At 41.5% G+C, this 24094-nt stretch overlaps 1 protein-coding gene and 1 pseudogene across 3 annotated transcripts; both read right to left on the bottom strand.

Moving 5' to 3' along the window:
• Positions 1-798: 798 nt before the first annotated feature.
• On the bottom strand, positions 799-21899 carry pgm2l1 (phosphoglucomutase 2-like 1). Of its 3 annotated transcripts, none has more exons than XM_038973849.1 (14): positions 21811-21899; positions 20175-20342; positions 15324-15430; positions 13487-13571; positions 13047-13130; positions 12370-12563; positions 11783-11972; positions 11445-11542; positions 11026-11206; positions 10299-10392; positions 8172-8301; positions 2207-2396; positions 1962-2095; positions 799-1678 (listed from the first exon to the last, which is right to left on the bottom strand). In XM_038973849.1, the coding sequence occupies exons 2-14, from the start codon at positions 20259-20261 to the stop codon at positions 1576-1578; spliced, it is 1677 nt and encodes a 558-aa protein (XP_038829777.1). In that variant the 5' UTR covers positions 20262-20342; positions 21811-21899; the 3' UTR covers positions 799-1575. The 3 variants fall into 3 exon arrangements, with proteins under 3 accessions (XP_038829777.1, XP_038829776.1, XP_038829775.1); XM_038973848.1 differs by having other exon boundaries at positions 21801-21874; XM_038973847.1 differs by lacking the exon at positions 21811-21899 and adding an exon at positions 21278-21793.
• A 376-nt stretch (positions 21900-22275) lies between these two features.
• Positions 22276-22944, bottom strand: LOC120029122 (annotated as a pseudogene).
• Between the last annotated feature and the right edge of the window lie 1150 nt (positions 22945-24094).

Raw genomic sequence — 24094 nt, 5'->3', positions numbered from 1 at the left:
TTTAATTGATGACATGCAACATATCAACAATGGACAAATTAAACAAATACCAAGATAGTTTTGGGGTGGAGTTTTCCTTTAAGTAATACAACTTTCATCCTTTTTAGGCTGACAATACATACAAGCTAATATTTTGAAATTCAAGGAAGTCAACTACTCATCTGCAAAATTTTACAGACAGTAAAACATTTCATTTTTTACCTGAAACAAAAAAATGACTAACACATGGTCATTTTCAAAATGACAGTTGCAGTAACACTTTGGAATTCCACGGCACTTAAATTTAAGGGTTACAATTACAATTGTTGGTCTAATATGTAAATCTGTTATATGTGAATTCCCCGTTCAAAAAAAGAACACAGTAGTTAAAACATATTGCTGTGACTACAAAGTCTCCTAAATGAGGGAAAAAAAAATGTAAAAATTGAAATGACAAAATGTGCAAAACAGATGCCTTGTTTAGCTAGAAAGCAACAAATAGAAACAGACTTTGGCATTCAGGTGAACATAGGGCTAATAATGCACTGGAACTAAGGGGCCTAGCCCGAACCATGAAAAACAGCCCCCCAACCATTATTCCTCCACCACCAAACTTGGGCAGGTAGCTTTCTCCTGGCAGCCGCCAAATCCAGATTTGTTCGTCGGACTGCCAGATGGTTAAGTGTGATTCATCACTCCAGAGAACGCGTTTCACAGCTCCAAAGTCCATTGGCGGCGAGCTTTACACCACTCCAGCCGACGCTCTTCAGTATGGGCCACTCTACTGCCAATATTTGTCTATGGAGATTGCATGGCTGTGTGCTCGATTTTATACACCTGTCAGCAACGGGTGTGGCAGAAATAGCCGAATCCACAAATTTTAAGGGGTGTCCACATACTTCTGGCCATGTAGTGTATTTCTTCCTTTCTGGATTACCATTTTGATATGGGTACTTACAGAGTACAGGTGTTAAGACTATGAAATGATTGAAGCTGTAACGCTCACTGATGCAACATAACAGATGGGGAGGCAGGAGTGCCATTTGCCTTACGTACATGTGCAATGTACAATACTTAGCCTTTGGGTACAGTTTATCAACTATACATAGATTAGAAGCAGCATGCGACAAGTGAGAGGTACTGTTCATATACCACATACACATCTATTAGGTGTGCCTATTAGCACAGCCTACTAGGAACAAAAGTACAAGTGGCATGGGTATGTGCACTACAATGGAGAAGAGGCATTTTCATGAGTAAACCTTGTCTGGGGGCTGCATGTCATCTCACCTCATTGCGATGATTTTGTCTCATGGAACGGCACAGACTGTCCTGGTGTATACCTTAGGCTACTTATTTTAGATGAATGGAAAATCCTCATATGACAAAAACAGATATGCAGATTCTGGCTTACAAATTCTACTGCTGCATATTAATCCACGTAACCCACCTTGCACACCAAATGAAAAAACCCAGACAAGCAATAGTCTGAAATACACTTTGGTTTCACAGTTAGGAAAAACATTAATAGAACACAAGCAGGATAGTACAACAATACGACCGATGCATCTGTATAGACCAAGATGAAAAGCCCGACTAGATTGATCGGCGAATCAAGTTGTTCTTATCAGGCTCCAGAAACTCCTCGACGAGAGTATCTGTTACTTTCTTAAGCTCCTCCTCAAGACTTGAGATGTCACTGAAAGCCAAAATAAAAACAATTTTAAAATGCAAAACATTTTTACGATGCTAGCTCGTCAATGACTTGGCTTTACCTTAATTACCCCAAATGTGCAGCCATTCGTCTTACACTATAGCTTAAACCAGGTCCAACACACTTTTTCCTACCATCTCTGCCACTAAAATACTGAGACTATACTGGTGCTTTTGGAACTATTCCGTAACACTGTAGCTACCTCCAGCTGGTCCTCCAGAGTGTGTCATTGCTAGTAGAAGGGGGCGCCGTTACACTCAACACAAACCTTTTTCCGGGCGGTGCACAGAATTCCGTGTAGAACTTAATCTTTGGCTCTGTGCCACTGGTCCTTAGTGTGGCCACGATCCCATTCTGCAGAGTGAAGGTGATCATTTGGCTGCTCTTTGTCACAGGTAGCACCTGAGAGAGGATGAGGAGTTTTTACCTATACCTCTCATTATGAACCATTCAATTTGAAGCACACTAATGTATGAAAAAAAAAAAAAAATTAAACCACTACATTACACTTACGCAAAGTTTGTCAGGTTGACTACTATCATATCCTGTAGTCACATCTCTCACGTCCACAATGCTGTGTCCACCCGAGGATCTGGGGTAAGTGTTCTCTCCCTCAAAGTTCCGAAGACGTGTGAATATTCTCTTGACAGTAGCGGGGTCGTGGCAGATGACATATGACGTTGTGGAAATGTGATAACCGTAACTGAAGGACAACAACAGTAAAGGATATTAGCATTTGACTGGAGAAGAGAGAGACAATGGATATTTATGGTAGATCAATAAAGTGAAGCTGAAATAAAAAACGGCCCAACTTTATGGAGCAAAAACACCACAAACCTTAATTGATCAGAAACTACACTAAAAGTATGTGGACACCTGCTCTTTGAACATCTCATTCCAAAATCATGGGTATTCATATGGAGTTGGTCCTCCCTTTGCTGCATCTAGGCTTTCCACTAGATGTTGGAATATTGCTACGGGGACTTGCTTCCATTCAGCCACAAGATCATTAGTGAGGTCGGGCACTGATGTTGGGCGATTTGGCCTGGCTCGCAGTCAGCTTCCAATTCATCCCAAAGGTGTTTGATAGGGTTGAGGTCAGGGCTCTGTGCAGGCCAGTCAAGTTCTTACACAGCAATCTCGACAAACAATTTCTGTATGGACCTCGCTTTGTGCACGGGGGCATTGTCATGCTGAAACAGGAAAGGGTCTTGCCCAAACTGTTACCACAAAGTTGGAAGCACAGAATCGTCTGGAATGTCATTGTATGCTTAAGCGTTAAGATTTCCCTAGCCCGAACTATGAAAAACAGCCCCAGATCATCATTCCTCCTCCACCAAACATTACAGGCACTATGCATTTGGGCAGGCAGCATTCTCCTGGCATCCGCCAAACACAGATTCGTCCGTCGTACTGCCAGATGGTGAAGTGTGATTCATCACTCCAGAGAACAAGTTTCCACTGCTCTGGAGTCCAATGGCGGCAAGCTTTACACCACTCCAGCCGACGCTTGGCATTGTGCATGGTGATCTTAGGCTTGTGTGCGGCTGCTCGGCCATGGAAACCCATTTAATGATGCTCCCGACAAACAGTTATTGTGTCTGATGTTGCTTTCAGAAGCAGTTTGGAACTCGGTAGTGAGTGTTGCAACAGAGGACAGACAATTTTTATGTGCTGCGCTATTCAGCACTCAGTGGTCCCGTTCTGTGAGCTTGTGCGGCCTACCACTTCGCGGCTTAACCGTTCTTGCTCCTATGTGTTTCCACTTTACAATAACAGCACTTACAGTTGACCGGGGCAGCTTTAGCAGGGCAGAAAGTTGACAAGCTTATGACGGTGCCACGTTGAAAGTCACTGAGCTCTTCAGTAAGGCTATTCAACAGCTAATGTTTGTCTATGGAGATTGCATGGCTGTGTGCTCGATTTTATACACCCGTCAGTAACGAGTGTGGCTGAAATAGCCAAATCCACTTATTTGAAGGGCTGTCCACATACTTTTGTATATATAGTGTATATATTTCTATGGTAGTTAGTGTTGTTGCGATACCAGAATTTTACCAGATTAAGTATTATGATACTAGACAGCAAAACGATATCACAGCAAAAAATGAAAGCAGGGAGAACGACTGTGAGAAGGTCAGTCCTCATTTCCCCAGAAATAAACCCAATAACATATTGGGTTATAGCCTATACATGATCCATATTAAAATCAGGTAAGTGTGCTATTAGCAATAAGCATTATCATCTGTAGCCCAACTGATAATAAATAGGCTGAAGCATGAGGTTTCCCATATCCATACCCCATTGGGCTAATCATTAGCTAGATCCCAAACTCTAAAACATGATGATGTTACTAGTTAGCAATGTAATGAGGACTTAAAATATCTCCCAAAAAATTGCATAAATAGTGAATACAATGTAGGCCTACCAGTTACAATTGAACCTTTGTTACTTTTAGCCCTGGCCTTACCCTATGTAGTCAGTTTGAATTGCAGAGCACTAACTGCTGATCTACTCTTTCAAAACAGTGCAGTTTGCAAATATTTTTTGGAGTTGAGAAATGAGGTAGCGATGGAAGTGTTTTCCAGCGATTGCATTGAGAAATGTTGTGCATTGACTGCTTATTAGAATGCATGGTTCTCTGCCTGTTGCACTCGCAATTTGAATGCGCTTCGAGAGGAATCAGAACGCACAAGCCGACTAGGTAAATAGGTAAACTATTCTACCATGGGGTGCCTGATTTTACTGTTTGTTACCCATTTTGTTGCCAGAAGCCCTAATATATATATATATACACACACATATATACAGTTGAAGTCGAAGTTTACATACACTTAGGTTGGAGTCATTAAAACTCGTTTCTCAACCACTCCACAAATGTCTTGTTAACAAACTATAGTTTTGGCAAGTCAGTTAGGACATCTACTTTGTGCATGACACAAGTCATTTTTCCAACAATTGTTTACAGATTGTTTATTTCACTTACAATTCACTGTATCACAATTCCAGTGGGTCAGAAGTTTACATACACTAAGTTGACTGTGCCTTTAAACAGCTTGGAACATTGCAGAAAATGATGTCATGGCTTTAGAAGCTTCTGATAAGCTATTTGACATCATTTGAGTCAATTGGAGGTGTACCTGTGGATATATTTCAAGGCCTACCTCCTACCTCCTGCCTCTTTGCTTGACATCATGGGAAAATCAAAAGAAATCAGCCAAGACCTCAGAAAAATACATTTAGACCTCCACAAGTCTGATACATCCTTGGGAGCAATTTCCAAAAGCCTGAAGGTACCACCCTCATCTGTACAAACAATAGTACGCAAGTATAAACACCATGTGACCACGCAGCCGTCATACCGCTCAGGAAGGAGACCCGTTCAGTATCTAGAGATGAACGCACTTGTGAGAAAAGTGCAAATCAATCCCAGAACAACAGCAAAGGACCTTGTGAAGATGCTGGAGGAAACAGGTACAAAAGTATCTATATCCACAGTAAAACGAGTCCTATATCGACATAACCTGAAAGGCCGCTCAGCAAGGAAGAAGCCACTGCTCCAAAACCACCATAAAAAATACAGACTACAGTTTGCAACTGCACATGGGGACAAAGATCAAACTTTTTGGAGAAATGTCCTCTGGTCTGATGAAACAGAAATAGAACTGTTTGGCCATAATGACCATCGTTATGTTTGGAGGAAAAAGGGGGATGCTTGCAAGCCGAAGAACACCATCCCAAACGTGAAGCACGGGGGTGGCAGCATCATGTTGTGGGGGTGCTTTGCTGCAGGAGGGACTGGTGCACTTCACAAAATAGATGACATCATGAGAAAGGAAAATTATGTGGATATATTGAAGCAACATCAATACATCAGTCAGGAAGTTAAAGCTTGGTCGCAGATGGGTCTTCCAAATGGACCCCAAGCATACTTGGGGTCCATTTCCAAAGTTGTGGCAAAATAGCTTAAGGACAACAAAGTCAAGGTATTGGAGTGGCCATCACAAAGCCCTGACCTCAATCCTATAGAAAATGTGGGCAGAACTGAAAAAGGAGGCCTACAAACCTGACTCAGTTACACCAGCTCTGTCAGGAGGAATGGGCCAAAATTCACCCAACTTATTGTGGGAAGCTTGTGGAAGGCTACCCGAAACGTTTGATCCAAGTTAAACAATTTAAAGGCAACGCTACCAAATACTAATTGAGTGTATGTAAACTTCTGACCCACTGTGAATGTTATGAAATAAATAAAAGCTGAAATGAAATCACTCTACTATTATTCTGACGTTTCACATTCTTAAAATAAAGTGGTGATCCTAGCTGACCTAAGACAGAGAATTTTTAATAGGATTAAATGTCAGGAATTGTGAAAAACTGGAGTTTAAATGTATTTGGCTAAGGTGTATGTAAACTTCCGACTTCAACTGTACATATATACACACACACACACACACACACACACACACACACACACACACACGAAAAGTATGTGAACCCTTTGGAATTACCTGGATTTCTGCATAAATTTGATCTTATCTTCATCCAAGTCACAACAATAGACAAACACAGTCTGCTGAAACTAAACACACAAACAATTACACGTTTTCATGTCTTTATTGAACACACCGTGTAAACATTCACAGTGTAGGGTGGGAAAAGTATGTGAACCCTTGGATTTAATAACTGGTTGACCCTCCTTTGGCAGCAATAACCTCAACCAAACGTTTTCTGTAGTTGCGGATCAGACCTGCACAATGGTCCGAAGGAATTTTGGACCATTCATCTTTACAAAACTGTTTCAGTTCAGCAATATTCTTAGGATGTCTGGTGTGAACCGCTCTCGAGGTCATGCCACAGCATCTCAATCGGGTTGAGGTCAGGACTGACTGGGCCACTCCAGAAGGTGTATTTTCTTCTGTTGAAGCCATTCTGTTGTTGATTTACTTCTGTGTTTTGGGTCGTTGTCCTGTTGCATCCCCCACCTTATGTTGAGCTTCAAATTGGCAGACAAATAGCCTAACATTCTCCTGCAAAATGTATTGATAAACTTGGCAATTCATTTTTTCCGTTGATGATAGCAAGCTGTCCAGGCCCTGAGGCAGCAAAGCAGCCCCAAACCATGATGCTCCCTCCACCATACTTTACAGTTGGGATGAGGTTTTGATGTTGGTGTGCTGTGCCTTTTTTTATCCACACATAGTGTTGTGTGTTCCTTCCAAACAACTCAACTTCTGTCCACAGAATATTTTGCCAGAAGTGCTGTGGGACATCCAGGTGCTCTTTTGCGAACTTCAGACGTGCAGCAATATTTTCTTTGGACAGCAGTGGCTTCTTCTGTGGTGTCCCCCAATGTTTAGTGTTTTAGGTATCGTAGACTCGTCAGAGATTTTAGCATGTTCCAGAGATGTCTGTAAGTCTTTAGCTGACACTCTAGGATTCTTCTTAACCTCATTGAGCATTTTGTTGTCATCTTTGCAGGACGGCCCCTCATATGGAGAGCAGCAACAGTGCTGAACTTTCTCCATTTATAGACAACTTGTCTTACCTTGGACTGATGAACATCAAGGCTTTTAGAGATACTTTTGTAACCTTTTCCAGCTTTATGCAAGTCAACAATTCGTAATCGTAGGTCTTCTGAGATCTCTTTTGTTTGAGGCATGGGTCACATCAGGCAATGCTTCTTGTGAATAGCAAACTCAAATTTTGTGAGTGTTTTTTACAGGGCAGGGCAGCTCTAACCAACATCTCCAATCTCATCTCATTGATTGTACTCCAGGTTAGCTGACTCCTGACTCCAATTAGCTTTTGGAAAAGTCATTAGCCTAAGGGTTCACTTACTTTTCCCAACCTACACTGTGAATGTTTAAATGATGTATTCAATATAGACAAGAAAAATACAATAATTTGCGTGTTATTAGTTGAAGCACACTGTCTGTCTGTTGTGACAGATGAACATCAGATCAAATTTTATGACAAATTTATGCAGAAATCCAGGTAATTCTTGCCACTGTGTGTGTTATATATATCTCCATCTTATCTTGCGCTCCTAGCTTCTCAAAAGTGGCTTGCGCTGGGTCAGCTTACTCAGCATTGCATGTGCAAGATCAAGTATCTTATCCTACTACTGCCCCATTGCGAAAATTTGGACAAATTACTAGACAGACATGATCCGCTCAGTCAGTATACATTGTGAGACACATATGATAGAAGTACTGAAAGTAACAAAAATTCTACTACCGAACCATTTTTCATGTTCTTGTATCAAAAAAGTACCCAAAGTTTTGGTATACCATGTAACACTAAGTTACATAGTCGGTTATAGTATCAGTTGCAACAATGTGTACCTACTACCTAGTTATTCCAGTGAGCTAACTACCATGTAGACACAGCGATTTCAGGCCACTTAATGTAAAGTGACACCAAATAAACTCAGTAAACCAGAACATGGGGTATAGGAGGAAACTGGAATGACACCTACATTTCAAAGATGTTTTCCAGCTGCTGATGAAGGGTCAGGTTCTTGTTGTAAAGATAAGAGGCCATCTCAGCCACAACCACAGCTGCACTCACTCCATCCTTATCTGGGACCATGCTGCCGCACAGGAATCCTGAAACACACCAGACAAAACAAAAAGACATTTCAGGGCATATTTATCAAATACTAGTCCAACGGTCACTGCAACTCTCCCTTCTTAGCAGCCTGTCTGTACCTCGGGTAAACGGTGTACTGATCAACCCATTTGGTACAACTGCAAATTGAAACATTTTCACATCATATTCTCAATTAAATTGAACTGTTTTCTATAATATAATATATATAATATTATAATACACTGCTCAAAAAAATAAAGGGAACACTTAAACAACACAATGTAACTCCAAGTCAATCACACTTCTGTGAAATCAAACTGTCCACTTAAGAAGCAACACTGATTGACAATAAGTTTCACATGCTGTTGTGCAAATGGAATAGACAACAGGTGGAAATTATAGGCAATTAGCAAGACTCCCCCAATAAAGGAGTGGTTCTGCAGGTGGTGACCACAGACCACTTCTCAGTTCCTATGCTTCCTGGCTGATGTTTTGGTCACTTTTGAATGCTGGCGGTGCTTTCACTCTAGTGGTAGCATGAGACGGAGTCTACAACCCACACAAGTGGCTCAGGTAGTGCAGCTCATCCAGGATGGCACATCGATGCGAGCTGTGGCAAGAAGGTTTGCTGTGTCTGTCAGCGTAGTGTCCAGAGCATGGAGGCGCTACCAGGAGACAGGCCAGTACATCAGGAGACGTGGAGGAGGCCGTAGGAGGGCAACAACCCAGCAGCAGGACCGCTACCTCCGCCTTTGAGCAGGAGGAGCACTGCCAGAGCCCTGCAAAATGACCTCCAGCAGGCCACAAATGTGCATGTGTCTGCTCAAACGGTCAGAAACAGACTCCATGAGGGTGGTATGAGGGCCCGACGTCCACAGGTGGGGGTTGTGCTTACAGCCCAACACCGTGCAGGACGTTTGGCATTTGCCAGAGAACACCAAGATTGGCAAATTCGCCACTGGCGCCCTGTGCTCTTCACAGATGAAAGCAGGTTCACACTGAGCACATGTGACAGACGTGACAGAGTCTGGAGACGCCGTGGAGAACGTTCTGCTGCCTGCAACATCCTCCAGCATGACCGGTTTGGCGGTGGGTCAGTCATGGTGTGGGGTGGCATTTCTTTGGGGGCCGCACAGCACTCCATGTGCTCGCCAGAGGTAGCCTGACTGCCATTAGGTACCGAGATGAGATCCTCAGACCCCTTGTGAGACCATATGCTGGTGCGGTTGGCCCTGGGTTCCTCCTAATGCAAGACAATGCTAGACCTCATGTGGCTGGAGTTTGTCAGCAGTTCCTGCAAGAGGAAGACATTGATGCTATAGACTGGCCCGCCCGTTCCCCAGACCTGAATCCAATTGAGCACATCTGGGACATCATGTCTCGCTCCATCCACCAACGCCACGTTGCACCACAGACTGTCCAGGAGTTGGCGGATGCTTTAGTCCAGGTCTGGGAGGAGATCCCTCAGGAGACCATCCGCCACCTCATCAGGAGCATGCCCAGGCGTTGTAGGGAGGTCATACAGGCACGTGGAGGCCACACACACTACTGAGCCTCATTTTCACTTGTTTTAAGGACATTACATCAAAGTTGGATCAGCCTGTAGTGTGGTTTTCCACTTTAATTTTGAGTGTGACTCCAAATCCAGACCTCCATGGGTTGATAAATTTGATTTACATTAATCATTTTTGTGTGATTTTGTTGTCAGCACATTCAACTATGTAAAGGAACAAGTATTTAATAATAATATTTCATTCATTCAGATCTAGGATGTGTTATTTTAGTGTTCCCTTTATTTTTTTGAGCAGTGTATAAAGATACCTTGACTTGTAACAAATAGGCAAATAGGTTGATCAACTCAAAATCATTTGATAAAGCCTTATATTATGTTCAGGATTGATCATTAATTGTTTGCAATAGTGGATACCACCATGACTTTATATTCAAAGTTTCAAACTGCTTTCACCATAAACAACAAAGCAAATGTTGTAAGAACTGAAAGAGACTTGTTAACCTATAGACTCCTCAAAGGCGAAGATCACTTCATTCCCCGTTTTTGCCAACTCGTGTATTTTCTTTCCGATCCATTTGAAACCAGGCAATGTTTCCTGAAACAGAGTGAACAGGGGTGCATTCTTAGGGCACAATGTAGAAAAATGTAAATAAGTGTTTATTGGACAAATTCAGGTAGGTCCACCTGTTTGCTTCTGTCACAGATTCTACATTATATTGACCAGACACTGAATGAAAATACATTTCTTCAAAAATGCATTCAGCAGTTGGGAGGCAAGATCAGGTGAGACCATTCAGGCCAACAAGAGGGCAGGTACGCGTGTGAACAACAGGCACAACTCCGATAGAAGGTGTTTTTTTTAATCAAAGTTGACGGGATGTCACATGTCTTTAATTATATCAGTACACTCGTAACAACGTAAGAATTACGAAACTTCTATTCGATTAAATAAGCCTCACATAGCAAGTAAGCCATTACACTGACCGCCATACAAAAACTCGAAAAAAATAACACAAAAACACCACCTGCTGGAGACAGATTTTGAGTACAGTTATCCCTCTGCTACCGTCTGGTTTCAGAGGTGAGGTTCTTGAGCACCTGGCAGAGGGCTCTCATGCTACTATCGTGACTGCAGGCAACGCAACCAGATTAAGTCTGAAAGCTAAGGGTGTATATTGCTCGACCTCCAACCATGCTTCATTCACCTGGAGGAGGAAAACTTACGTACTTCAAAATGGAAGCCCTCTATCCGTGCAAAGGCCTTGAGGATCTTGGAGGAGACGGTGGTGGCCAGCATGTACATCCTCTCCCTATCAGCCGGGTCTGAGTGAGTCTCCTTCCAATTGAACAGCATCCACCAGCCCAGCAGAGCTGCAAGCTCATTACCTGTGAAAACTTTCCATCCGCACCTAGACAGAACATGACGACAGCTAAGGTCAAGAGTTGTCATCTCAGCAGGAAAAACATGTTGTAGCTAACAACCAGGACCCAGAGTTTTCGCTAGCAGATCACATGGTCAGTAAAAGCTCTTGGCCTTTGAACAAAACTACATTAGATCTGTGCATATCAGTAATAGCTTGTGGTCCAGTAATCAGTATTATAATTATATTTTAAGAGAGTAGGCTACATTTGTATCAGGTATTTTACCTCTCAGATTGCTCTGCAACAGCCAACCGATCTGCATCTGGATCAGTTGCCATGACAATCGTGGCATTCTCTCTCTCAGCAAGGCGAAGGGAGAGCTCCTACAACACCAAAATATCAAAAATACAATCATGGAGGACGCACAAGCCACTTTATGGGAGTGAGATGCACACCAATTTGTAGGAAAAAGAATACAGTAATTTTATGCTACAGAGACACGAACGAGGCTGCCGCAGGCTGCATTGACTACAATTCACACACAGTGAGAATTGTGCATCTAGTGTAGCAACTCTGTTACACAGATAGCACTGAAAAGTTAGGTGAATTGAATATTTCCTCACCAAAACAGACTCTCCTTCCTCTGGATTTGGACAGCTGACAGTGGAGAAGTTTGGATCAGGATCTTTCTGTTCTGGCACAGGGATAGGAGGGGGGAACCCAAACGCCCGGAAAGCCTGCTGGACGTAGTTATGCCCTACTCCATGAAAGGACGAGTGCACAAACTTCAACGGGGACTTGGTGTTGAGTTCTCTGAGAAACAAGCAAGTAAAAACATGTATAAGTGTGTTTTCTATTCAACAAATATGAATTGTGTTTGCTGCAAAATGAATTGTGGACACTGAGAAAATTAAAGTTTTCTGACTCAGAATTCAAACAATTCAACAAATTGAATAAGAAAAGGTGATCGGGGGTAATTAAAAGAAACATCTGTGATAACTACAACACGTTCACAGCCAGAGTGAGGGTGTTTGCCGGCTCCCTGCGTCATAATAAATGTGTTTGACGACTCCCAATTACATCATAAATCATAATTTTCTGAATGAATATCCAGTTGTTAAAAGGCAGCACACGCCACTGTGAATAAATCAGCATTAACTACTTGTGATCACTTTCTAAAGTACAGACTCCTAGCACTGTGAATTGGTACCTGTGGAAACAAACAGAGCTGAGGTCCTCCATATACTTTTGGGATATCTCCCTCAGCGGATCGCTCCTCAGTGGACTGTTGTCTGCCAAACTCTCGTTCCAGGACTCGCTCCATGGCTCGGAGCTCTCTTCAATGCACTTCAGGATCTCCTTGTCGTTAGGAGATGAGATCTGGGCTCCATTGTGCCAGTAAACCTTCAAAAGAAAAGCAAGACACTGTACCAAATGCTAATGCACAGCTTAATATCTTAACATTGTATGGCATACCTAATTCAACCTCCCCTTAGGACAGGGTTTCCCAAACTCGGTCCTGGGGACCCCCCTGGGTACACGTTTAGTTTTTTGCCCTACCACTACACAGCTGATCCAAATAATCAACTCATCATCAAGCTTTAATTATTTGAATCAACTGCGTAGTGCTATGGAAAAAAACTAAACGTGCACCCAGGTGGGGCCACAAAGACAGAGTTTGTTCACCCTGCCTTAGGATATCATTAGCTAGTAATACAACAGCAGGAATAAAAAGGCATATTTTCTTTTTCTTGTATGATAAATAGCATACAGTCCCCGACAAGATGCAGTGTTAAAAGCTTTTAGTTCAACAAGGATTCCAGATGCTGTACGCTTCATGCCTTGACTCAAGTGACCCTGGTAAGATGAAAAGCAGAAGTCTAATACCTTGTATCCATTGTCCTCTTTTGGGTTGTGAGAGGCAGTGACCATCACACCAGCTGCAGCGCCCAGCCTCTTTACAGCATATGGCTAGGAGAGATCACGAAACAGTAAGGCCTTGGGAACTAAATTAATGTAATTCTTAGCCTAATCTGAAAGCGCTGAGACGTTGACTTTACCAGCTTTATAGCCAAATAAGTACGTCCAGAGGTTTTTCCTGAAGACACAATCTGGCCATTAAAAACCATTATAACTAAGGCATAGACTTCTTCCTGGTTTGGTCACATGGCCAGGTAAATCACCTGGCCCTTCGTATATGACATCACCAGTATATAGGAAACAAATTGGTAAGCAACCAAGAAACAAGTGATTTATGTCCAAGGAGGGATAAAGTGACCAGGCTTTAATTTGAATGAAATAGTTAAAATCAATATATTTGATCTTACCACAAAGGGAGTTGGGACATATGTGGAGAAAAGAAACACAGGAATATCTTTACAAAGCATCACAGCTGCAGTCAACCGGGCAAGTCTGTGGAATAAAAAAAAGATCATACTATTTCTTTAGAAGAATAATACTAAATAGTCCATTGTCATTTTCAGATCACAGAAATTCATTTTTTTTGTTGCTTTAACCCCCCCCAAGAAACAGACACACATCCACACCAGAGCCCTATACTGTGTACTGTGTGTAGTTTGAGGAGTTAGCGAGGTAACTTTGGACAACTCTGAGTTCAACTCGGGATAACCCGTACCACAAAGGTTGCTCACCTTTTAGACAGGTCAATTTCGGTGACAATTAATCCTTCAGAACTAACCTGCTCCCCGGGCAGACTAACTCAGGGCTAACTCCATTCATCCCGAATGAAGTGTCTGAGCCGCGAGTTTGAGGACCAATGAAATCAGATTCCCTCCCTCTCGCAAAGATTGCGTCATCATCCCCTTCAATTGAGGAATATGACTGATGAAATATTTTGTTAAATCAAATGTTTTTTTGTGTGTTCAAAAATAGTCGTGTTCAAAAATAGTCGTGTTAAAATACCTATCACATTACACGTTTAGTAATGACAGAATGCATTTGAAACTTCACGCACATTAAAACTTGTATGACTTAATAAAATGATTGTATCGATAATTGTGGGAAAAAGGTGCTTGTGCATTGATAAGCACACCAAAGATGGCATTATATGATAAGTAATAAAATAAATATGGCACTTCAACATGTCTGTTTCACACCATAACCTGCTGAATTTGAAAGATAACTTTGCTTTCGGCACAAATGAAAATGTGGTACTGACTCGCCCATGGATTGATGTTTCAGCATTGTCCAAATGAAAAGTTTGGTGTTTCACTAGTCACGTGCGACATGCATGCACAGTTACAAGCCTGCTAGAGTTAGCGGCAGGTGGACGTGGCCGTCATAGTACGGATGAAGCCTGATCTGGAATGTGAAGCTAACTGAAGCTGGCTATCTTAAGAAAACCCCGAGTAGATCTAGCTTCAATCGTAGTAGTTGGACAGCAATAATATTTTTTCATGGAGAATTGACCAATTTTCAATCCCAAGATTATTTTTTTCATAGTCATAGAAGTAAGCAACACGTCTTTATTGTTTTTTGGGTTGAGTACTGTACTAGTGTTGTGGTCACTGATATAATGTGTGTGAACAAAGCCAAAGAGTTAAAGTTGCTTTAGGTCACTCATTCTAGAGTAGTCATATTTTAGTAAAGCAGCTGTACTATTGTTCCATTTCCTTCATAATGCTATGGGCATTGAAACATGTTAACCTATTATATAGTTACCACCTCTCTAACCTCTAGGCTACCTGCCGCTCCAAACTCTCTAATATTCTAAAACTCTAGTTTGTGGTTTCCCGCGTGTCAACTGGGAAATAGCCTACACACACACATCTATTTACTGTTATTATTTTGGCTCTAGAAATTTGTGCAGTTAACAGTAGGCCAAGAATACAATAAATGTTCTCACTCAGCCCATCTGTATTCACAACTATTTTGCCATCACACGACTTCAGGCAGGAATGTGACCTCTTAATACACTTTATCACACTTAATAACACACTGCACTGTCGACAGAGCAACCCAAAGCCACAATCATCATTACATTAGGAGTTATTTATTAGATAACTAAAAGGCCCACTGATATTTACAGCCAGTTTTTTTTATCCATTTACATTAAATCTGACTATCTAATATGTAGCCAATTATACATGTTTGCAAGTGGTGGTATGATCTGCAGAGGAGAAAGGAGGAGGTATAGTATAGTACCGTTCACTGTTGCAACCACTGGCCTCCTGCGCTCGTGTGTCGTATCCAACCACTATGCCACGGCTACTGAAGTCGGGGAAAGACCTGGCCAGGTATTTGTACATACCCTGCAGTGAGGAGGAGTGGGAAAAGATTGGAATGATGAGGCCATATCTATAGCTCTTTAAAATTCTTATTTTCTATTAACCTTCATGTTTTCACTTTGAAAAGGAGGTAAGGGAAACTCTGGTAGGTAGGTGGGTTGTTAGACTGTGTGCTGTGCCCCATGAGACACAGTCAGTTTGTTACGATACCAGAATTTTGACTTCGATACCGATACCAGGTTTGGTATCACTATACTCGATAACATCACGATACTCAATATCAAAATGATACCCCAGCAAAAAAAAAGAAATGTATATTAGCCAAAGTCACAGAATGGCACTTGATCCAGACAGATACTTCGCTACTGCTCTGGTCAATCGTTGGGCATCTTTTGAGTTCAATATAATTTTATTCCAAAAATTTTACGGACATTTTTCAGAGACAGCCATTTATGCATTAATGAATCAATTATACAATGATACAATCAATATGACTTTGTTTTTTACCAATAATTTATTTGAATGGTAAATCTCTATTGATAAACTGGGTGAATCAAGATTTAGCCTAGACCTATTAACAATACTGGTGAATGCGTATTCAATAGGATTGTATGCATGCACTGAGTTATTGAGCTTGTTCTGGATGATTTCATGGGGCTACAGATAACAAACAATCTATTTCCCTTCCATTTGGGCCTAATTTTGCTGTACTGATCAACAAGATTTGCATAAAGGTACGTGCTGTCTCTTTAACAAGTAATGACATCATTCATGAGGCAAGATGGGTGCAACCAGTCGGGAGCCCTATTCACAAAACACACACACACACACACAGTCAGTCAGTCAGTTTGCTCAGGCAAATAGATAATCTTTGGCTGATGGAGACTGAATAAGTGAATGAAATGTTTTTAGTGGCAAACAGCTTGGAACGCATATTTTGCATTATGGCACATAATCACAAACAAAGTACTAGGGTTTTGAATTGATGTTAGCTTCATCTGTAAGCAAACAAGGAAAGTTAACCTACAAAGCTGGAAGCTACTGGTATCTTCTTGCATTGTAAAGTGTTCTAGCCTGTATGGACATTGTTTCGCGAACGGTAATTAACAGTTTTAACATTTCTACATGCCGTGTCGCATTATTCAAGTGTGTTAACTTCTGTGCAGCATGAGTGGGAAGCTAAAATTATGCAGCCCAGACTCCCAGTTCAGGCTAGCAATGAGTAACGCTATAGGAGACTTTGGCTGCGCTGATCAGTGAGACAGATTTAACAGAACTACCGAAAGTAACAAAAATTCTAGGACTGAACCGTTTTCATGTTCTAGTATTGAAAAAGTATCAACGTTTCGTTATACCTTCCAACACTACTGCTGCTGAAAAAAGTCCTAGGGGAAACACTGTACATACTGTTGAAGTCAGAAGTTTACATACACTTAGGTTGGAGTCATTAAAACTTGTTTTTCAACCACTCCACAACCACTCTACAAATTGTAGACCTCCAAAAGTCTGGTTCAGCCTTGGGAGCAATTTCCAAATGCCTGAAGGTACCGCGTTCATCTGTACAAACAATAGTACGCAAGTATAAACACCATGGGACCACGCAGCCGTCATACCGCTCAGGAAGAAGACGCGTTCTGTCTCCTAGAGATGAACGCACTTTGGCGCGAAAAGTGCAAATCAATCCCAGAACAGCAAAGGACCCTGTGAAGATGCTGGAGGAAACAGGTCCAAAAGTATCAATATCCACAGTAAAACGAGTCCTATATCAACAGAACCTGAAAGGCCGCTCTGCAAGGAAGAAGCCACTGCTCAAAACAGCCAGAAAAAAGCCAGACTACGGTTTGCAACTGCACATGGGGACAGAGATCATACTTTTTGGAGAAATGTCCTCTGGTCTGATAAAACAAAAATAGAACTGTTTGGCCATAATGCCCATCGTTATGTTTGGAGGAAAAAGGGGGATGCTTGCAAGCCGAAGAACACCATCCCAACCGTGAAGCACGGGGTGGCAGCATCATGTTGTGGGGGTGCTTTGCTGCAGGAGGGACTGGTGCACTTCACAAAATAGATGGCATCATGAGGCAGGAAAATTATGTGGATATATTGAAGCATCATCTCAAGACATCAGTCAGGAAGTTAAAGCTTGGTCACAAATGGATCTTCCAAATGGACAATGACCCCAAGCATACTTCCAAAGTTGTGGGAAAATGGCTTAAGGACAACAAAGTCAAGGTATTGGAGTGGCCATCACAAAGCCCTGACCTCAATCCTATAGAAAATGTGTGGGCAGAACTGAAAAAGCATGTGTGAGCAAGGTGGCCTACAAACCTGACTCAGTTACACCAGCTCTGTCAGGAGGAATGGGCCAGAATTCACCCAACTTATTGTGGGAAGCTTGTGGAAGGCTACCCAAAACGTTTGACCCAAGTTAAACAATTTAAAAGGCAATGCTACCAAATACTAATTGAGTGTATGTAAACTTCTGACCCACTGAGAATGTGATGAAAGAAATAAAATCTGAAATAAATCATTTTCTCTACTATTATTCTGACATTTCACATTCTTAAAAAATAAAAAGTGGTGACCCTAACTGACCCAAGACAGGGAATGTTTACTAGGATTAAATGTCAGGGATGGTGAAAAACTGAGTTTAAATGTATTTGGCTAAGGTGTATGTAAACTTCCGACTTCAACTGTACACACAGAGTGTAAAAAAACATCAAGAACACGTGCTCTTTCCATGACAAACTGACCAGGTGAAAGCTATGATCCATTATTGATTTCACCTGTTAAATTCACTTCAAAATCAGTGTAGATGTAGGGGAGGAGACAGGTTAAAGAAGGATTTTTAAGCCTTGAGACATGGATTGTGTAGGGTGTGCCATTCTCAGAGGGTGAATGGGCAAGACAAAATATTGAAGTGCCTTTGAACGGGGTATGATAGTAGGTGCCAGGTGCACCTATTTGTGTCCAAAACAGCAACACTGCTGTGTTTTTCACACTCAACAGTTTCCCATGTGTATCAATAATGATCCAACACCCAAAGGAAATCCAGCCAACTTGACAACTGTGGGAAGCAACATGGGCCAGCATCCCTGTGGAACGCTTTCGACACCTTGTATAGTCCATGCCTCAATGAATTGAGGCTGTTCTGAGGGCAAAAGGGGGTGCAACTGAATATTAGGAAGGTGTCCTTAATGTTTTTTTTACACTCAATGTATATACTGTATATATACACTGATTATACCAAACATTAATATTGTTTTCGCCCTCAGAACAGCCGCAATTTGTAATTGCCTATTCACCCTCTGAATGGCAAACATAAGGCTTAAAAATCCTTCTTTAACCCGTCTCCTCCCCTTATCTACACTGACTGAAGTGGATTTAACAAGTGACATCAATAATGGATCATAGCTTTCACCTGGTCAGTCTGTCGTGGAAAGAGCAGGTGTTTTTAATGTTTGTATACTCAGTGTATATACTACGACAGCCCAATGCCTTTGACACTGCTTAAATGTAATATTGTATACTACATTAATTTTTTTTAATTTTTTTTATTTGATTTAATTACATAGGCCTATGCATGTTACAATTCAGCTTTTTGCCCCAAATGTGTACAATTCAAAATAAACCTTAACTATATATCTAAAAACTACTGGGAGGTAGAGACTCCACCACCATATTGCAATGCTAAAGTCATTGATCTCATTAATGGTTGACCTTAAAATTGCTGATACCAATATATAGAAACCACTGATACGCCTAACACTTTTATTTTAAAACATTGATATAGTGGTTTTACAATAACCTGTGCTTGATATATTATGCCGACTCACTGGACAGCATTGTACTTAATTAAAAGGTAAAATCATCAATATGACATCATACACAGCGGGGTGCCTACCTGCTTACAGACAACAACCTTCAAATCTGTCAAGGCTGCCACTATTGGCTATTTCCATAAAGATGGAAAAGAGAGAACACCTATTTTTGCAAGGGCCGGATTGGATTATGCGGAGCACCGGTCCATGGCCCGTGACGTGAACGGGCAAAAGCGGTGAGGGAGGAGCGCCCTTCTCAAATCAAACAATAATCTGCGCCGCTCGGTCATGTGGTCAACAAGGCAGCATGGTGCATCGTCCAGAAACATACAACATATCTTTTCCATAAAATATATATTTGAATTTCCAAACTAGTTTTCATTGGGAAGGCAGATAAAGCTTTTCATCAAAAGCAATCACTTTTGCATGTGAAAAACACAATGGTAGTTATTACTCCACGTGCTTAATTACGTCACTTTCGTTTTGAGCCAACTTCGCCGTGGACTTTGAACGGGGCACCCTGCTCATGCCCAGTAGGCAGCCCGGTTCAAAAAGGAATACAATCAACTTTCACCCAGTGCAAAACACACCTACCCAAGATTAATTGAATCTCCTCAATGATACAAAGCGCCATTGTGGGCTATCTCCATTTTAAAAGTACATTTCTACTTGGTAGTCTTCTACTTCAATGAGGTTATTGGCAGTTAATAAACAAATTGAAAAGGTGCATAGTATTGTGCTGGAGTGTATGTATAGTCTGACAAGGTATAAACCCAAGGTTGATGATTTACTGCCACCGAAGAACTGAGCCAATTTTGTTGTTGTTGAGATCTGTAAATAGGAAGTTGTTCCGCTGTACACGATGATGTCATATAGCTGAGTGAGTCTATACCTTTAACATAACCTGTGCCAGAATAGTTTGCTCATAGAAGGAAACTATTATTAACCTGTGTGGACTGGATGATGGTCAGATCATTAATGAGGGCAAAGCCTGCACCCATGGCTGCCCTCAGCCCTGCCGTCCCAAACGCCATCCTGGAGCAGAGCCTACGCCTCAACTCCTCCACTTGCCCATCCAGCAAAAGGGCCTCTATCTGAGCTCTGGTCTGTGGATTCTGAATGGGAAAGAACATCCAAAAAATATTAGCTTCACATTCAGCACTCTCTTACTGACATCATTACTCAACACAGTTGCACACCACTTAGTTTAAAACTGACTTGCTTGCAGATTGAGTCAAATATACACAATACCAACTGCTTCAACATTATGCTACACTGGAACTGAACAAAATTATAATCTTGCTGTTGCTAAAAGTAGCCTAATCTTGTCTGTTCAATCAGCATTTAAATATCCTCAGAATATCAGAATATCCTCTTAAATCTAGACAGACATAGATCTGGGCCTTTACAGCTCCGTAATGGATCTGACAGTCCAAGTAAGGTTATGAAGTCTGACATTTAGAGAGTGGGGGTCAGCCATATCCATTGCTTTTACGGCCTTTCTAAACTAGGGCTCCAGTGCAAGTGTTGGGGGTGGAGTAGAGGCTGCATGAGCCGGGCTCTGTACTTTGCGATTAGGAATAAGAAAAATTGGTAAAATTGTTGCCTGGAAACTAGACTTGTTTGTGCTAATATTCCACACCTTGTCATATGCCAAACTGTTTGGCATAATGACAAGGAGTGGAATGTTAGCACAAATATATCTGGCACCAGGATAGGTCTTGCCCTCCATAACATGTTTTACATTTTAGTAATTTATGCAGAGCGACTAAGGGTTAGGTGCCTTGCTCAAAGGCACAGACAGATTTTTCACCTAGTCGGCATGGGGATTTGAACCAGCAACCAAACAGATACTGGCCCAACGCTCTTAGCCGCTAGGCTACCTGCCACTATTAAAAGACACACACACATTTCAGAAGACCACCGATCTGAAGGACAAGGCATTTGCACCTGACATACCAGGCAAGTGACAAGCCAAATCAGTAAATTACATCGTCAATAAAAAGTGTTCGTTAACTATGATGATGACACTGACAGTTGACTCACTGACCTTATCCCACGTTATCCATTGGTAAATAGCCTTATCAAGTCGCACGTCCCCAGTTGCATGGTAATTTAGGTCCAGGTCTCCGTTGTTCTCCATAATATGATATTGTGCAGCAAAACATCAAGCTAGCTAACTACGTAGCTAACGTTAACCAACGTTAGTTTACAAAACTAGCAAACTCACAAGCTAGCAATAGGCCAGGCAGGACATAACGTCCCTCGCTATCGTATCGGTCTTGACGTTGTCTGTGTGTGAGTGTTTGCTTTGGCTACCGAAACTCAGCAAACAGATATAGCTAGCTAACAGAAGATAAGAAAATAAATGTATTGTCTAACAAACCGTTAGGACGCTAGCTAGCTAACGTTAGCTTGACGCGCAGAGTGGTGTTGTTGAGCGACCGAGCCAGCTAGCTACTAGTAGTAGTACCATGTTATAATCTGCAGTGGACATCTGGATGGCGTGATCACCCTTGAAAACAGCACGCTAGCTAGTTATAACTAGTTATCAAGCGTAGCAACATACTGACCCATCCTTACCAGGCTTGTCCTATCTTGGCACTCAAGTTGTCTTTATTATGTTAAACTAGTTAGTAGACTGAGGTTGGGACTAGTTATCACAGCCACAAAGTCAAAATTGGATATGTTGTAAAAATTCATCAAAAATATATATATATTTTTGGTCTTAATTTATGGTTAGGGTTTGGCATAAGGTTAGCAGGGTGGTTATGGATATTTTTAAAATAATTTAAAGAAGATATATATTTTTTTTTAAATAGGCGGGGTTTAGACATAATTTTGACTTTGTAGTTGTGGAAACTAGTGACAACCAACTAGTAGCCTTCAGTCGCGGGGCTACATTTGGACCACCAAAACAGCGGGCTCACCCCCTCATAGCGCAATGTGGGAAACGTAGTTTCTTGGCTGACAGATATGCCCGGGAGAGGGAGAGAAAACAACATGATGATTGTCAAAATATCCCATGTTTTATTTACCGTGCATTGTTTAATTGTTATTAGAATATTATCCATGAAGCAGTGTGCAGTCAAACTGATCACTGAAAGTTTACAGCAGTCGTGGGATGGTTTCTTCAATATAGACATCTCATCCCAGTTCTTGACTGAGGGAGGTGACACCTTTGCCAACAATCCCACATGGCACAATGTTTTCAAACCAGCCCATATCTGTGTTGCAGTTCAGTGCCAATCCATGAGATGTTATGTATCTCCCACAATGGATTCCTGAAAGAGGAAACATTTGACTGTGATATCAAGCATGACACATTGTAGCCCTGTTGTTGTAAACATAGCAATTATTTATTTTTTTAAATCAAGGGTTAACATACCAATGGCACATATCTTGTTGTTTCCAACCCAGACCCCAGTGTCTCGGGAGGTGGATGCTTTTACCGCATACTTCCTGAAAAGGTTGATGACACTCCTCTCCAGCTCAAATACATACCATTTCACACTTTTCTTGAAGCAGCTCAAGTTGATTATTAGGTAGGACACCAACTCCCCTGGGCCATGGATAGTTATGAGCCCGCCACGGTTGCACCGAAAGAATTCAGCACCATGGAGTTTGAGTCTTTGCTCCTCTTCTAATGGGTATAGTGAATGTCTGATTCTAATGGTGTAGACTGGCTTGCGGGTGTTCACACAGTAGCAGAGCATTGTGCAATTTAAGGCAATGAGGGTCACATTACTGCCCTCTAGCATTTCACTTTTCGAACAACATCAGAGAGAAAATGTCTATGGAGACCTCTCTGAATACTTTGAAAATACAAATTCCCCCTTTCCCTAAGGTAGTCTGTTAAGCCTATAGTAGAATTGGGGATAGTTAATGGAACTCCTTGCTTTCACCCATCTGTCTTGTTAGATCCAGGATATGGAGAGAATTATACATTGATTTCATAAGTACTTGAACCAGGCCTGGGCATTGGGGGTAGAGGTGGTATCTACATTCTTGTAAATTTCCCTCCATCTACACCGACCTGAAAAAACAGGACTGGTAAAAGCATATGTCAGGTAGGATAAGGGCCCACACCACATTGCTTTCACCTATCCAGTATTTTTAAATCAGCGCAGATGAAAGGAATGGCATGTGGGAGTCAAATTAGATTATTGTCATGCAGCCCTGATAGGTTCCTTGAGTGTTTAAATTTAGTGGGGAGACATAAATCTTACATCGAGTGGAACCAATTTTTTCTTTCACTAGTAGCTCTGTAACATTATTCAGACAAGAGTAAGAAGGGCAGGTCTAGGAATAGGCTAATGTAAGTACACATGATACTATTCAATTCCAACATGTACTATCCACTGGTCCCGATGTTTCAGTTCAGTTTTATTAAAAGCACAAGCTCTGACTCATGACTACTAGTCTTATTAAGTTAACTGGGACTGGTTGCAAAGAATAGGCTAAACCTGAGAAACTGTCGCATTGCAACTATTCTAAAGAACAGTCAATATGAGCAAATCATCATGAAATATCTCTGCACAATGCTCTTGGTGCTCCTCACTTTCTTGGCCATTGCATGTAAGTCTTGAAAACGACCCCCTTGTGAAGCAGACAAGATCAGAATTACTGAAATGATGATTGATTCATCTAGCTGTAAAGTTTTTCAGTGATATTTTGCTGTTTAGTTTTACCACAGATAATTTGCATGTATTTGAACCGTTACAAAACTGTAAACTGTGACACTATTTATAGTTGCTCAGCAGATACATTTTCTCTGGTGATAAATACGTAATTGCTCTAAGAACCTATTTATAATACTGTACCTACATTTCATGAAAGTGTGAAAGGTAATTTAATCAAATGAAGA

This window comes from Salvelinus namaycush, chromosome 34, assembly GCF_016432855.1.
Source record: "Salvelinus namaycush isolate Seneca chromosome 34, SaNama_1.0, whole genome shotgun sequence".
Classification (NCBI taxonomy): Eukaryota; Metazoa; Chordata; class Actinopteri; order Salmoniformes; family Salmonidae; genus Salvelinus; species Salvelinus namaycush.
Note: the sequence above shows the minus strand (reverse complement) of the source record. Positions and strands in the feature narration are given on the sequence as shown.